Raw genomic sequence first — 16,447 nt, forward strand, 5'->3', positions numbered from 1 at the left:
AAATTTAACAGATTTATTTCATTGGTCACTACTTTGCACATACATACATACATTTGTACACTTGTGTGTGCTCAATTTTTTTTTGCAATTGGCATAGAGAATCAATAAAGTCTTCATGTATGCATGAGCATGTCAAGAATGGAGAAGAAGCATCCCGTCAAAAAAAAAAAAAGGAATGGAGAAGAAGCAAGGGTGAATAATCAACAAAAGCACAAAGAAATAATAAAGTCCTAAAAATAATTGCAAATAAAATGTAAAGCACTAGAGTTATAATAAGTTTAAGACTGTCAATTTCAACTTTAATTTTACGGATATTTCATCAAATGCCACTGAGTAATTTAAAAATTCACCAAATGTCATCGGACTTTTCAGAATTCACCAAATGCCACTGAGTTTTTAAAAAATTCACCGAATGCCATTAATGACTAACGACAGTTAACTCCGTTAGTCATTAAGGCTAATTATGCCACGTGGTGTATTCTAATTGGTTCACTTTATTATTATTATTTTATTTATCAAAAAAAATTAAAATCAGAAGTTTTAAAAAAAAAAGAAAAACAAAAAAAAAAAATTAAATCAGAAACAAAAAAAAATAAACCCTAGCCACTCTTCCCACCGCACCACGGCACCACCGCCCCTACGCCAGCCCAACCCCTTGCCCCCGCCCCCACCGACGACCAACATCCTCTTTGGTGTCGGCGGCCACCCTTCCCCCTACCCCTACCATCTCCATCCACTTCCCACCCTTAAACCACCATCCTCGACACCCTAAAACCCCAAAATTGAAATCTCCAAAATCGAAACCCTAAATTTCGATTTTAAGGTTTTCGATTTTGGGTTTAAGTGAGGTGGTTCGGGGGGTGGAGATGGGAGGGGAAGGGCTGGTTTGGGTTCGCCGGAGCGGGGAAGGGGCTTCGAATTATGGGAAATTGATATTGGGGGTTTAAGGTGTCGAAACCCTATATTTCGATTTTGGGGTTTTTAATTAAGGGATCCGGCAGTGGGGGGGGGGAGTTTGGTCATCGGCGGTGGGGAGGGGAGGGATTGTCGAGGGAGAAAGAGAGTTTGTGAATCGCGGCTGGGTTGCGTCGTCGGCGTGGGTTGGCTAGGCTGGGTTGCGTCGTCGCCGGTGCGGTCGTCGGCGTGGGTTAGCTAGGTTGGCGCGGGTTAGCTAGGCTGGGTTGCGCCGCGGTGGGGACTGGCTGGAGGCGGAGATATGGTGGTGGCAGTGACAGACGGTGGTTGGGGCTGGGTCATGGTGGCTGTTTTTTTTTTAAAAAAGTTTTTTATTAAGTAATTAATTTACTAATTTAATAAGCAACCACTCATAAGCCACCACGTGGCATAATTAGCCTTAATGACTAACGGAGTTAACTGCCGTTAGTCATTAATGGCACTCGGTGAATTTTTTAAAAACTCAGTGGCATTTGGTGAATTCTGAAAAGTCCGATGGCATTTGGTGAATTTTTAAATTACTCAGTGGCATTTGATGAAATATCCGTAAGCCTTATTATTAGACTGTTTTATATGATCAACAAATTTTGTGTCACAAAAGAAGCCTAAAACTCTTTTACATTTTGATTACTATGGGGTAGTTATACTAATCCAATAGGCCAAAAAAAATTTGGGCCAAAATCAAGTTAAATTTTAAAGAGCAGACAAATTATTATCATCATACATCCGTCTATTACAAGAATTACTAGAAATGAAATTAGCTTCTAGATTGAATATGTGAAATGGTACGTGATACATAATCAACTAACCTAAAAAGCAGTAATTTTATTTTCCTTGTTTGAATTTATTGGGAAAGTGGAAATCTAGGAAGGGATCGGAGTCTCTGAAATGGTCAACATAAATTAATACCATGACTACTCAATCCTAGTAGAGTATTTTGACTTTTACTATTACCACTCCTATTAATAAACCTAGCTAGTCTTTTTTCTTTTTCTTTTCTTTTTTATTTTTTTGTTACACTCACTAGTCACTACTCACTACTCACTTACTTCACTTACTCACTCACTAGCCTTAATTAAAAATTAAAAAAAGAAAAGAAAAGAAAAATAGTAGTAATAGGTGTAAGAAGGTCCCTTAAAAAAGGAGAAAAAAGAAAAACAATGAATTGAATGCCACGCGGTTCGGTGAGGCTCAAAGCAAAGCTGACTTTTGCAAACCCCTCTTTTGTAGTTAATGCTCTTGCTGTCTCCTTTTGACTCTTCGAACCTCCTGTCCTTCTCTCTCTCTCTGGTCAGCGTATTATCATTATTTTTTCATTATTATTATTAATATTAATATTATTACATAATTATTACTATTAACAATAATAATATTTTAAGTATTATTTAAGTTATATATATAGACTATACTATAAGGGTATCCCTACTCACCTTGGACCCTTGTCTTTAACCCTCTTTCCTTCATTCTTCCTTCTCTAAATAATCCAACTTCAATTCTCTCTCTAACATCCAATAATAAACCTAGTTTTCTTCTAGAATTTTTTTTGCTACCTTACCAGTTACCACCACCATATATAGATCACTCCATCGTTATACTTATATTCTTATATATATACAGATACACCCGTCTCATATAAGAATTATTACTCGATAGAATCGAGAATGGGGAGGCCTCCTTGTTGTGATAAAATAGGTGTGAAAAAAGGTCCTTGGACTCCTGAAGAAGATATCATTTTAGTCTCTTATATTCAAGAACATGGTCCTGGTAATTGGAGGGCTGTTCCTACTAATACTGGTATTATTCTTTCTTTTATTCTCATTCATCATATCATTCTATTAGCTTAACCCTAGCTTAAATTAAATAACCTAATCATTTAAAAAATAATATTTTCTTATTACATAATCACCTAAGTTAATTTTATTTTAAAGATATTTTTCTTTTGTTTAAAGTATAGATTCATGTTATGTGGTTTTGGTTGTTCGTCTTTTGGGTTGGTTTGATCATTAAATTGTGTATTAAATAGACTCCCTGCTACTTCTGCCAGCTTTCACTTTTTTATTTACTTTTCTACATGATCTTCATTAAAACTATTGTTATCATTACTAGGGTTATATTAGTATACGTTTATTAATCGATAATAATTCTTGTGTGAGACGGTTGTATAATTTATCATATTTCGGGTTATTTTTCAGGATTACGTAGATGCAGTAAGAGTTGTAGACTGAGATGGACTAATTATCTTCGTCCTGGAATTAAAAGAGGCAATTTCACTGAACAAGAAGAAAAGATGATTATTCATCTTCAAGCCCTTTTGGGAAATAGGTAATTTTATTTTATTAATTAATTTTTATTACTAGTAATTTAGTATTCTACCAAGTAACAACATCATAGTAGTAGATCATTTTGTTCAACATTAATTAAAAAAAAAAAATCTAGAAATTAATTAAATTTACTCTATTTAATTTGTTTACAAATTCCCGATACAATTTATTACACATTTTGTCCATGTTATAAGATCTGTTACACAAAAAACAAAATCAAATTTAATTTTTGCATGTAGTTGTAATTATTATTCTTATTAATAATTTTAATTAATTTATTTATTCCTAATAGATGGGCAGCAATAGCATCATACCTTCCACAAAGGACAGACAATGATATAAAAAATTACTGGAATACCCATCTAAAGAAGAAGCTAAAGAAGCAAGAAGAAGGGCAAGATGGTCAAAACACATCATCACAAGAAGGGCTTTCATCAAACTCAACATCATCCACTTCTTCCTCAAACAACTCTAACAAAGGGCAATGGGAAAGGAGGCTTCAAACCGATATTCACTTGGCTAAACAAGCCCTTTGTGAAGCCCTTTCTATTGACAAACCCGAGTTCCTCCCTCGATCCGACTCGATCCCGAACCCGAGTTTTAACCAATCATCATCCATCTACGCCTCGAGCACCGAGAACATAGCTCGGTTGCTCGAGAATTGGATGGTTAGAAAACCAACCCCTAAGTCACCCCAAGACTCCACCCAAACTACCTCATGTAATAATCAAGATCATGATGAGTTTAAGTCACTCTTAAGCTCCAACTCAAACTCGAACTCGAACTCGACTACTACCGACAACAACTCGCAGGTGTCTGCGTCGGTTGAAGTGTTTCAGGACGAGAGTAAGCCAATGTTAGGGTTGTCGGCGTCGGCATCGGAGGAGCAAGTGCCACTTTCTTTACTAGAGAAGTGGTTGTTTGAAGAAGGGGTTATTAGTCATGACCATTGTTGATAAGTATTAGGTGACTCGTACTTCGTAGCTTTGTCCGCCCGATCGGGCGGACATTGCCCGGTCTGACCGGGCGGTGGGGGTTGGATACGTTGAAGCATTCGTATGGAGTTTTCTTCTCGCGCCCGATCGGGCAGACCTTGCCCGGTCTGACCGGGCGGAGAAGGAAAAATGCGGAGACGCGGATTTTACGATTTAAAGTTATCTTTTATGTTATCTTTTTGCCCAAGTATCTTTTATTTTAGGGATTAATATAAAACCTCCCTAATATTAGTATAAGGGTTAAGAGAGAGAGAGTGAGAGCCGTTCTTGAGAAATACAAGAATCATCTTTGTAATCTTTGCAGTTTATAGTGAAATCATTCGATCTCGGTGCCCGTGGACGTAGCTATCACATCGATAGTGAACCACGTAAATTCTTGGTGTTGTTCTTATTGTTTGCATTGAATTTCTTTATTGTTTTCTTGTTTGTTTTCGACCTTTGCTTCCGCTGTCGCACAACAATTGGTATCAGAGCTCAGGTTCAATCCTTGGAGAGTTTCTTGAAGATAACAATGGCAGGAGATTCAACAATAAGAATTGAGAAGTTTACCGGGAAAAATAGTTTCGGGCTATGGCAAATTAAGATGAAGGCTCTGTTAAAACAACAGCAGATATGGCGTCCGTTGGCTCCAAAGAGTACTACTTCGGAGTCAGAAGATGGACCGACTGACCCGCAGTTAGAAGTTATGGAAGAGAAGGCACACTCTACCATATTACTTAGTCTTGATGATCAAATCATCACGGAGGTGGCTGATCAGGAAACGGCGGCTGGATTGTGGCTGAAGCTGGAGTCATTGTATATGACTAAGTCGTTGACCAACAAATTATTACTGAAACAGCGGTTGTTTAGCCTCCGGATGCAGTCAGGTACTTCCTTACGGGAACATCTAGAAAAACTTAACTCTATTTTGCTTGATTTACGTAATTTAGATGTTAAAATTGATGATGAGGATGCTGCGTTGATTTTACTTGTATCTCTACCGTCTAGCTTTGAGAATTTTGTAGAGTCTTTTGTTGTTGGTAAGGATTCTATAACCTTAGAAGAAGTGAAGGCAGCACTTCATACTAGGGAACTCAGAATGAAAGCTACGAGTGATAATGGGGATAATGGTAGTGGGTTGTTTGTTAAGTCCGGAAAGTCTAAAAAGAATAAGGGGTTTAACAAGGGGAACAATGCTGGGTCGGGTGCTGGAAACGGCAAGGATGGATCTAGTAAAACTACTACTAAAACATGTTATTACTGTAAAGAACCGGGTCACTTTAGGAATAATTGTCCGGTGAGGAAAAACAAGTCCCAGGCTGCTGTAGTTGAAGAGAAACCGAATGAGAGCTATAATTCAGAGGAAGATTTAGCATTAGTCAGTTCTGCTAGGTCTGATGATTTATCTGATAACTGGGTTCTAGATTCGGGGTGTTCGTTCCATATGTGTCCACGTCGAGATTGGTTTGATACATATGAACCTCGCAATGGGGGTATGGTTATAGTCGGTAACAATGCTCCATGTAAGGTCACAGGTATTGGTTCCATGAGGTTGAGGACTGTTGATGGGCGGAGGTTAACTTTGACTAATGTACGGCATGTTCCTGCTTTAGGAAAGAATCTGATTTCATTGGGTACCCTGGATGACTTGGGGTACAATGGTGTGTTTTCAGATGGGGAGTTGTGTATTTTCAGAGGTTCTGAGTTGGTACTTAAGGGTATCAAAAGGAACACCCTCTATGTTTTTGAAGGTGTTACACTGCCTAGTTCTGCGGTTTGCGCATCTGTATCTCACCAGGAGATGACTAAGATTTGGCACATGAGGCTTGGTCATATGGGGGAGAAGGGGATGCAGCTATTGTCCAAGAGGGGTCTTCTATCCGGGGTCAAGGTTGCCAACCTTGAATTTTGTGAGCATTGTGTGTTTGGTAAGAAACACAGGTCAAAGTTCAGCAAGGGTGCTCACATTACTGATGCAGTGCTCGATTACATCCATTCAGATTGCTGGGGTCCATCTAGAGTTGAAGGTATGGGAGGTTACCACTATTTTGTGTCATTTGTTGATGACAAGTCCCGATACACATGGCTTAGGTTGCTTAAGTCAAAGGATGAGGCCTTCAAAGTTTTCAAGCAATGGAAAGCTTTGGTGGAAAATCGACAAGGAAGGAAGATCAAGAAGCTACGAACGGACAATGGGCTAGAGTTTTGCAAAGACGAGTTTAATCAGTTCTGTGCAGATGAGGGTATAGGTCGGCATCATACTGTCAGGAAGACACCACAGCAGAACGGTGTAGCAGAACGGGTTAATCAGACACTGCTAGAGAGAGTTCGATGCATGCTCTCTAATGCAGGGCTTGGGAGGAGGTACTGGAGTGAAGCTGTGTTAACAGCTTGTTATGTCATTAATAGGGGTCCTCATTCTGGAATTGATTCCAAAATTCCGTTTGAGATCTGGAGTGGTAAGTTGCCTAATTTTTCGAATTTGAAGATTTTTGGTTGTGTTGCTTATTATCATGTTATTGAGGGTAAGCTGGATCCACGAGCCAAGAAGGGGTGTTTTGTTGGGTACGGGGATGGTGTGAAGGGGTTTAGAATTTTTTCACCTTCGGAGGGTCGGGTCATTCTTAGTAGGGATGTTACTTTCGATGAAAACACCATGTATTCAATTAAAAATGCAGAGATTTCAGATTTGAGAAGGGAAGGAGACAATTTATTACAGACAGATGGGGTACTTGAGGTACATCAGTCTACCATTGCTGATTTACCTCGGGTACAATATATTGATGATGATGCTGATGTTCCAGTGCCGGGTACTCCTGAACCTGAGATTACTCCTACTCATTCTAACTCTGGGGATGAGGTGGAGCAATCTAATCAGGGGTCATCTAGTCAACCTGACACCATTCTTGAGATGCCTAAACGAGTTATCAAGAAGCCTGTTAGATTGATTGAAGAGATGGAGGGAAGAAATTGCTGTGTTGATGCGATGACAGGTTATGCATTGAGTGTAGCTGATGATGTAGAGTCATTTGAACCTGCCACATATAAACAAGCAATTAGTTGTAGTGAGTCTGCGCAATGGCTTGCCGCAATGGGTGAAGAGATGCAGTCTCTTTACAAGAACAGAGTGTGGGAACTGGTAAAGGTACCGGAAGGGAGGAAGCTTGTGGGTTGTAAATGGATTTACAAGAAGAAAGAAGGGTTGTCGGAAACTGAGCAAATACGTTTTAAGGCTAGGCTAGTTGCTAAGGGGTTCAGTCAGGTAGAAGGGGTTGATTTTGTTGAGATATTCTCACCTGTGGTTCGACATACTTCTACCCGTGTGTTATTGTCAATTGTAGCACATTTTGATCTTGAGCTGGAGCAGTTGGATGTTAAAACGGCTTTCCTTCATGGCGATTTGGAGGAGGAGATTCTGATGAAGCAGCCCGAAGGATTCGAAGTTCCTGGAAAGGAACACTATGCCTGCAGATTGCTAAAGTCATTGTATGGACTTAAGCAATCCCCCCGACAGTGGTACAAAAGGTTTGATTCTTTTATGGTTTCACAAGGTTTTGACAGGAATTCATATGATTGCTGTGTGTATCATAGTAAGCTGGATAATGGTTCCATGATTTATCTTTTGTTATATGTTGATGACATGTTGGTTGCCACAAAGAATAAATCTGATATTGCTAGATTAAAGGAGATGCTTAACTCGGAGTTTGACATGAAAGACTTGGGTGCAGCTAGGAAGATTTTGGGTATGGAGATCTACAGGGATCGGGCTAGAGGTAAGCTTTTCTTGACTCAGAAAAGCTACATTGAAAAGATTTTGTCTCGTTTTGGGATGGAAAAATCGAAGCCTATAAGTACGCCAACTACTGTTAGTTGTAAGTTGTCTTTGTCTATGTCACCTCAATCAGAGGAGGAGTTGTCTTATATGTCTAGAGTTCCATATGCAAACGCGGTTGGTTGTTTGATGTATGCTATGGTCTGTACTAGGCCGGATATTGCGCATGCTGTTAGTGTTGTAAGCAGGTTTATGGCTCGACCTGGGAGGGAACACTGGCAAGGGGTGAAAAGGATTTTTCGCTACCTGAGAGGGACAACTGATATTGGTCTTGTGTACGGGAATGGTAGGGAATGCTTGGTCACTGGGTACAGTGATTCTGATTATGCAGCTGATGTGGATACCAGGAGGTCTGTGACTGGTTATGTGTTCACTTTGGGTGGTTCTGTGGTTAGTTGGAAGTCTACATTGCAGTCATCAGTTACGTTGTCAACTACTGAAGCTGAGTATATGGCTTTAACTTCTGCAGCTAAGGAGTCTATTTGGCTCAAAGGCCTAGTAGGTGAACTGGGTATTGCACAGGATTTTGCTACAGTGTATTGTGATAGTCTAAGTGCGATTTGCTTAGCTAAAGATCAAGTACACCATGATCGGACGAAGCACATTGATGTCAGGTATCATTTCTTGCGTACTGACAAGAGGATTAAGGTGAAGAAGATTGGGACTGCTGACAACCCGGCTGATTTCTTCACTAAGCCTGTTCCGTTTAGCAAGTTTAAACATTGCTTAGACTTGCTAAATATTGATTACTACGTGATGTAGTAGGCCCTGAGGGGCGAAGTTGGGGAGCTCCTGGTGTAGGTGTGTTGGCCTTAAGGTGGAGCTTGCCCGGGGCTTGTGATGCAGGTGGAGCATTATGAGTTGTTATACTTGGAGACGAGTATGTGATGGGTCTTGGTTGAAGACTTATCGGGATGTATGGCTTATGCATGAGTCTTGCATCGGGTTTGGCTTGAGATGTTTTTCCACTATGTCTTGATGGGGTCGTTTGCTGACTACGAGTTCTCGTCAAGGTGGAGATTGTTGATAAGTATTAGGTGACTCGTACTTCGTAGCTTTGTCCGCCCGATCGGGCGGACATTGCCCGGTCTGACCGGGCGGTGGGGGTTGGATACGTTGAAGCATTCGTATGGAGTTTTCTTCTCGCGCCCGATCGGGCAGACCTTGCCCGGTCTGACCGGGCGGAGAAGGAAAAATGCGGAGACGCGGATTTTACGATTTAAAGTTATCTTTTATGTTATCTTTTTGCCCAAGTATCTTTTATTTTAGGGATTAATATAAAACCTCCCTAATATTAGTATAAGGGTTAAGAGAGAGAGAGTGAGAGCCGTTCTTGAGAAATACAAGAATCATCTTTGTAATCTTTGCAGTTTATAGTGAAATCATTCGATCTCGGTGCCCGTGGACGTAGCTATCACATCGATAGTGAACCACGTAAATTCTTGGTGTTGTTCTTATTGTTTGCATTGAATTTCTTTATTGTTTTCTTGTTTGTTTTCGACCTTTGCTTCCGCTGTCGCACAACAACCATGTTAACTTGATGGACATGAATTTAGATGATGAAACTGGAGCTCATCTTTTCTAGAAGCAAGATTAAAAAGAAATTATATCAACAAGGTTTTTTTTTTTTTTTAATCTTAGTGTTTAAATTAAATGAAGAGGAGATTAAAAATCACTTAAAGTGGTGAGATGTGACAAACATCCAAAAAGTAAGTGTAAATTACTAAGGAGTATTATTAGTAGTTTGTGACTATGTTAATCATCATCATCATCCAAATGTATACATATATAAATCATGCTTAATTATGTCGTTTTTTACATATTGGATAAAAATAAAGATCCAATTTATGCTAATTGTGTTTAGCATTTTTCATCATATTCTGACTTGCATGGTATTTTTTTTTTTTTTTTTTTTAGTAACAATTTAATTAGGGTCGTTTTAATCTCTGCTAGAATTTGTTATCTCTTGGTTTATTTATTTATTTATTTAACGACAAATGGCTTAAAAACAGTAAAATTTGATTATTTTAATTTTTACGGAGTCAAAAAATAAAAAAAGGTTACTGCTTAATACTGTCGCAAATTATGCAACAATTTGGAATGGTAAATTGTAAGGAAACTTCACTTGTGTTGGAACTGTAATGTCCATTAATATTATATGGATGATATAAAATGACTTATAAGTTTGTATTTGTGAATATAAATGACATTTAATGTTGCATTGTTAGTATACAACAATTATTAATTTCGATGAAAATGAATGAGCTAAAACGACGACATAGCTTCAAAGGAGTATTAGTCCTAGTAATTTCAGTTTTTGTTTGGAATGAATAAATTAGTTAAGGAAACCCGTTAGTTAAACATATTTACATATCTTAAAAGGCCCCGTTCATTTTAACTTATATTTACTTAATTGAAATTATTTATACTCAAACAAAATTATATTTGCTGAACTTAAATTAATTTTACTGAACTTAAATTATTTTTGCTGAACTGAAATTATTTTTACTGATTTTCTATTATAATTCTTCTTTAAGATAACTGAATTTTACTTAACTGAAATTATTTTTACTGAGCTGAACTTATTTTACTGTATATTATTTTTCTAAGGTGAAGTAAACAGAGCCTTAGTAATAAAATGTTATACAAAGTAATACAGAAATGCTTTTAACTAGTTGATCAGTTGAGGTGACTAGTCATGTTATTTTACCTTTGTTATAAAATGGTTAAATTAAATTTATTTTTTTACTCTTGTACATTTCTATTTTCATTAAAAAATACATACAAATACTCCCTAATTAAGATGCAAATACCAGAGAATCAATCTAGCCCATAAAATAAAAATCAATCTTTTAATCAGTAAAAATAAGCAACATTATATTGCAAATAACACTAGCAATGAATTAGTGAATATCATTTTTTTTTTTTCATTTAGTAGATATCCCTTTTAATTTAACCAATCAATAAAAATTATAAAATTTGCCAAAAAAAAATCCCAATTAGTAAAAAATAAATTCAATTTTTAGTAGAGTGGACCTTAATAGGGAATAGCTAGGTAGACCTGAATGAATGAATAACACGAGACATAAGATTCATCTAGAATCAAGCATTAAAACATAGATATCTTGGAACTTAGGCCTAGATTGTTGCGGGAGTATTTTGTTAGAAACGAGAATTTTAGTTTTGACTTTACATAATTTTTCTAATTTTATAATCATCATTTTCTTAAATTTCAGATGATGATGCTGCACTTCTTTATGTTACGACTGTACTGTTCAGTCTTCATCATATGCTCATCTAAGCTACCTTAGTACTGAATTTCATAATCCTTTCTGTTCAATTTTTGGAAGATACTGAGTAGCTTCGTCGTAGAAGCTTCATTATTACTCCCTCCGTTTCTTATGTTTACAGTCTTCACCATTTGTTTTGATTATATGTGGAACTGTGGAAGACCATTTCAAACATGTTAAATACCCTGTGCTAATGTATTTAGGGCCCTAAAAATGCGATAGTTGAATATTTAGTGGCATTAAAAAGCTACTCGTATAACTTTAGGTCTTTAGTGTGAAAATAAGTATGTTAATTCAATTCATATGTTTAAGCTAAACTACATTGTCTAAGGAGGACCGCCTCAAACATTATAAAGCCTTCATGCTAATAAATTTTGGGCCCTTTAAAAATAAATTAAATTGACCTTTTGGCGGAAAAATTGTACTCTTACAATTTTATTGTGAAAATAAATAACCACTTCAATTCATTTGCTTGAATTGAATTTTCAATTGATTAAAGTTTTTTTTTTTTTTTTTTTTTTTTAAAAAAAAAAGTAACTAAAGTTTCTAGTTAATGCAAGTACACAAGTCATTAAAGTAGCACAATCACAGTATATAAGCTACTCATATCAGCCAAATAAATCAACACGTTTGTTGCATAGATTAATTCTATATCTACTACGGCGTAATTAATTTCTGGAAGAAACAATCTAGAAAGAATAAAGAAAATATGGATTACCTGAAATGGTAAATAAAAAAATCATAAAAAGAAAAAATAAATTATAAACCACTTCATTTCAGTCTTTTATTGCTATGACTCTATGAGCCTAACTTCGCGCGACTACCACTATGCAATTATGCATGTCAGATCACACATCAATTTATATGTAATGTAGTTCCAATAAATTGTTTTACTACCATGGAGTGATCTAACTGAACCAGTTCAATCCGATCCGAAATTATTCTAATTCAAATTTCCATTCTTATGACTTAATAATAGCATGACTTAAATTTGATATATTAATCCGTCTCAACCGACCTCACGAACCCGACTCAAGTACACAAAATGGCACCGTACCTCTAGCTAGTTGCACTTGCTTAATAATGACCGACCTTGTTTATGTACAAGTTTAAGTTTAATAATATGACGTTTTGTATTAATATTAATTGACAAGTCAGTGTATTGTATCACAGTCTTGTAGTGTATTGACAAGTCAGTGTATTAATATTAATATAATACTCCATATGAATGATAAGAAGTCTAATGATATTCAATTGATATTGATATTTGGTTGTGTACTGAGTTCTATTTAGAAAATCTTGAATAATAACACATTAGTATAAATATAAATTGACAAATTAGTACATTGTATTGCGATTATGTTGGATAATACTTCGTATGATTAATAATAGGAAAAATTGTCTAGAACTACCCGCAAGATAGGGTGATTTGTGAACAACTACCCATTTTTTTTTATTTGTTTAGAACTACCCGCAAGTTTGGAAAATTTTTGGTACCACTATCCACTAACGTTTTTCGTCCCATTAAAACATTATTTTGGCCCAATTTTTATTTATTTTTTTCAATTACAATGGTCAATTAATGCTAAAATAAGCAAAAACCCCAATTCAATTAAACCCCCAAACCTTATAAATTAAAATCCCCAAATAATACTACACTCATGAACCCTAAAATAAATTATGATTAAAACCTTAATTAGGTTAATTAAGGTAAATTAAAACCTTTATACAAATTGGGAGAGTTAATTGGGTGGCAAAAGTAAAAAAAGTGAGCTCCGATAACGTCTTAATTGGACGAAAAATGTTAATGGGTAGTACTACCCAAATGTTTTCAAACTTGTGGGTAGTTCTAAACAAATAAAAAAAAATGGGTAGTTGTTCACAAATGACCCTATCTTTAGGGTAGTTCTACACAAAATTTCCTTAATAATATGTCCAATGATATGCAATTGATATTGATATATACTCACTTATAAAGGCAATTAGCTAGGCTTGTATTTCCTTGTAGAATAAATCATATTAATTGCATATTTAGGGCATTATTTTGTTTCTTCTCCATACAAGCTTTTGGTTGCCTCGTGTTTTGGAGGAAGTTTTTCTTTTTTATTACGTCTCGAAGCCAAACAGGAAGAGACCTACTAATCTAAAAGGGTTAAATTCAAAGCCTAATCCAAGACAAGTGGTTGTAAGACTTGTAACAATCTTGTAATTTTCATGAGTAAGGCCCCGTTCATTTCACCTTATTTTTGCTGAAATGAAATTATTTTTATTGAACTGAAATTATTTTTACTGAAGTGATGAAATTAATTTTACTGAATTGAAATTATTTTTGCTGAATTAAAATTATTTTTACTAATTTTCTATTATATTCCTTCTTAAAGTTTACAGATTTTTACTGATTTATTTGAAATTATTTTTACTGAACTGAAATTATATTTTACTGAATATTATTTTGTTTAAGGTGAAGTGAACAGGCCCTAATTCGGGTTTAATCTTTATTATAAGGCCCCGTTCAGTTCGCCTATTTTTGCTGAACTGAAATTATTTTTACTGAAGTGGAATTATTTTTATTGATTTTTAAGTTGTATTTCTTCTTTGAGGTTACTGAGTTTCACTGAAGTGAAATTATTTTTATTGAACTGAACTTTTTTTTAACTAAACTAAATTATTTTTACTGAATTGAAATTATTTTTACTGATTTTTTTTTTTAGATGAAGTGAACAGGGCCTAACTATTTGATTTGTGTTTTTTTTAGGAAGTACTCTCTTCTTTTCTCAAAGAGGATTACATTTGCTTCTTTTTTTTTTTTTTTTTTTTGCACATTTTCCTCATACATACATATTTTTCATGCAACTAATTCATTTATCAAAATATTTACATACACCTAATGGGAGCAACTATTCCTATTTACAAAAATATTCACACACTCCAAATGCAAATATTCCTATTTTTAAAGTTAATTTAGTGACTTTATCTGATATACTCTTTATATGATATCTAATCATTATTTTCCACAATATTATTTTCCTTTTTAACCGTGTAAAACCACCAAACGAAACCTTTTTTTCGAAAATGAAGGGATCAATTATATTCTTACTAGAAAGTATTGCGTGAGTCCAGATTCACAAAGTGACAAAATTACGTTATTTGACATTTCATATAAATATTTACTTTAAAAATTCATACAATATATTGAACATTTTTCTTTTTAAGAAATATACATATAATGAGCTAAATTTATCGAGACTAATATGAACATATTAGACTTTGTTATATATAAACTTATTAAACCTTAAATTAGTAAAAATAAGGTAAATTGAAGATGCCCAAGTGTATTTCTTTCCTATCGATGGTGTCAGGTTAAATATCAAATTTGAGTCCACTGCACCAACAAAAATTGGGTTAGGAAAGGAAAATAAATTTGGTACATGATGACCTATAAATCTATAATTGTGAACTATTTCACTAACTCCTAAACCTCCTAATACTCTCTCCGTTTTGCATTAGTTGCAATAGTAGGCTTGACTCATAATTTAAGTAATATAATAAAATTGTGTGGGTGAGGTTAGAACTGTCACTTTGGGTAAACGGGTCGGGTTTGGGTCGGGTCAACTCGGATTGGGTCAATTCATATTAATTCCATAACCTATGCGGGTCGAGTTTGGGTTGGGTCATGCTTGAGTCGGGTCACGTCGGGTCATACTTCTTATCGGGTTTGGGTCAGGTTTAGGTCGGGTTAATAACAGGTCGGGTTACAATCAAGTCGAGTGAACAATAGGTCGGGTTTAATCCGGGTTTTCACGGGTTAAGGTAATTCTAGGGTTCGGTTCAAGTCAATAATTTGCGGGTTAGAATCAGGTCGGGTCATTCACGGTTTTGAGTCGAGTTCGATTCAAGTCAATAATTTGCCGATTATAATCAGGTTAGGTCATTTTCAAGTCGGGTTATTCTCGGGTTCAATTCGGATTCTGTTCAAGTCAATAATTTGCCGGGTTATAATCAGGTTGGGTCATTTCCAAGTCGGATCATTCTCGAATTCAAGTCGGGTTATGTTCAAGTCAATAATTTCCAGGTTACAATCAGGTCGGGTCATTTCCAAGTCAGGTCATATTCGGGTTCAACTAACTATGATTATAATTATCATTTTTATCAAGCTAATTATTTCCTTTGACTACAATATATATGACAATACACTAGGGAACTATAGTCTATAATTTAGGAAGATAATTATCTCCTATGACCATACAACAAATATATACTATATTTAACTCTTAAATTTGAGGATGATACCCCTTTCTTTTGCTGGCCTGGACCGACTTAGTCTCCCTAGAAAAAATGCTTTGATCAACAATAATAAGGCGATCTAAATTGCATTTAAGGTGATTTGAAATCGGGTCAGGAAAATTTTTGGGTTGAATTTAGGTCGGATCAATAATAAGTCGTGTTAATTTCGAGTCGGGTTAGTAAAATATAGGGTTGAATTTTTGGGTCGGGTAAGTAATAGGTCTGGTAAAATTCGGGTCGGATCAATAACAAGTCGGGTGAATTTGTGTCAGGTCAATAACAAGTCGGGTTGATTTCGGGTCGAGTTTGTAAAAGGTTAGGTTAAATTCGGGTCAGGTTAAGAACGGGTCGGGTTGAATTCCGGTCATGTTAGTAACAAGTCGGGTTTTGACAGGTTAAAATGGGTTAGGGTCAATTTTGGTTCAAGTCGGGTTCGGTAGTGCAAGTTAATTAAATTGGCAGTTGTAAACCGGTAAATCAGTGCAAGTTGTAAACTGGTAAATTGGTCATTTAACAGCAAATTGGATGGTTCCACACACCCAATTGGACTCCCGTAAGGTATTAAGGACCACGGTAAAAATTTCAGCAATTTTTATTTCTAGGCAAAAAAAATTCCAAAATTGAAGGCTAATATCCACGTTTTTTGAGAATTTTTAGAGGTTTCAGGGCCCGATGTCGAAAAGACTTGAAATTCTATGGGATACATCTCGGGGTCATATAATGCCGTTTGAAACCATATATCACTAGTAGAAAAAAGCAAAAAGGCACCGCTCAATGGCCACCGGTTTTCAA

At 35.9% G+C, this 16,447-nt stretch overlaps 1 protein-coding gene across 1 annotated transcript; it reads left to right on the forward strand.

Moving 5' to 3' along the window:
• The first annotated feature begins 2,356 nt into the window (after positions 1 to 2,356).
• Positions 2,357 to 9,935, forward strand: LOC110700593 (myb-related protein 306-like). The gene is made up of 4 exons (XM_021878151.1): positions 2,357 to 2,748; positions 3,147 to 3,276; positions 3,568 to 4,220; positions 9,608 to 9,935. Exons 1-4 carry the CDS (start codon positions 2,616 to 2,618, stop codon positions 9,664 to 9,666), a joined length of 975 nt encoding a protein of 324 aa, XP_021733843.1. The 5' UTR covers positions 2,357 to 2,615; the 3' UTR covers positions 9,667 to 9,935.
• Positions 9,936 to 16,447: the final 6,512 nt, after the last annotated feature.

Source organism: Chenopodium quinoa, unplaced genomic scaffold (genome assembly GCF_001683475.1).
Source record: "Chenopodium quinoa cultivar QQ74 unplaced genomic scaffold, ASM168347v1, whole genome shotgun sequence".
Taxonomy (NCBI): Eukaryota; Viridiplantae; Streptophyta; class Magnoliopsida; order Caryophyllales; family Amaranthaceae; genus Chenopodium; species Chenopodium quinoa.

Bases quoted from the DNA above. Each gene is read 5' to 3' on its own strand.
- LOC110700593 (XM_021878151.1), top strand. From the start codon at position 2,616: ATGGGGAGGCCTCCTTGTTGTGATAAAATAGGTGTGAAAAAAGGTCCT. The intron at 2,749-3,146 runs GTATTATTCTTT...GTTATTTTTCAG, and splicing joins GGCTGTTCCTACTAATACTG to GATTACGTAGATGCAGTAAG. The intron at 4,221-9,607 runs ACCATTGTTGAT...TGTCGCACAACA, and splicing joins AGAAGGGGTTATTAGTCATG to ACCATGTTAACTTGATGGAC.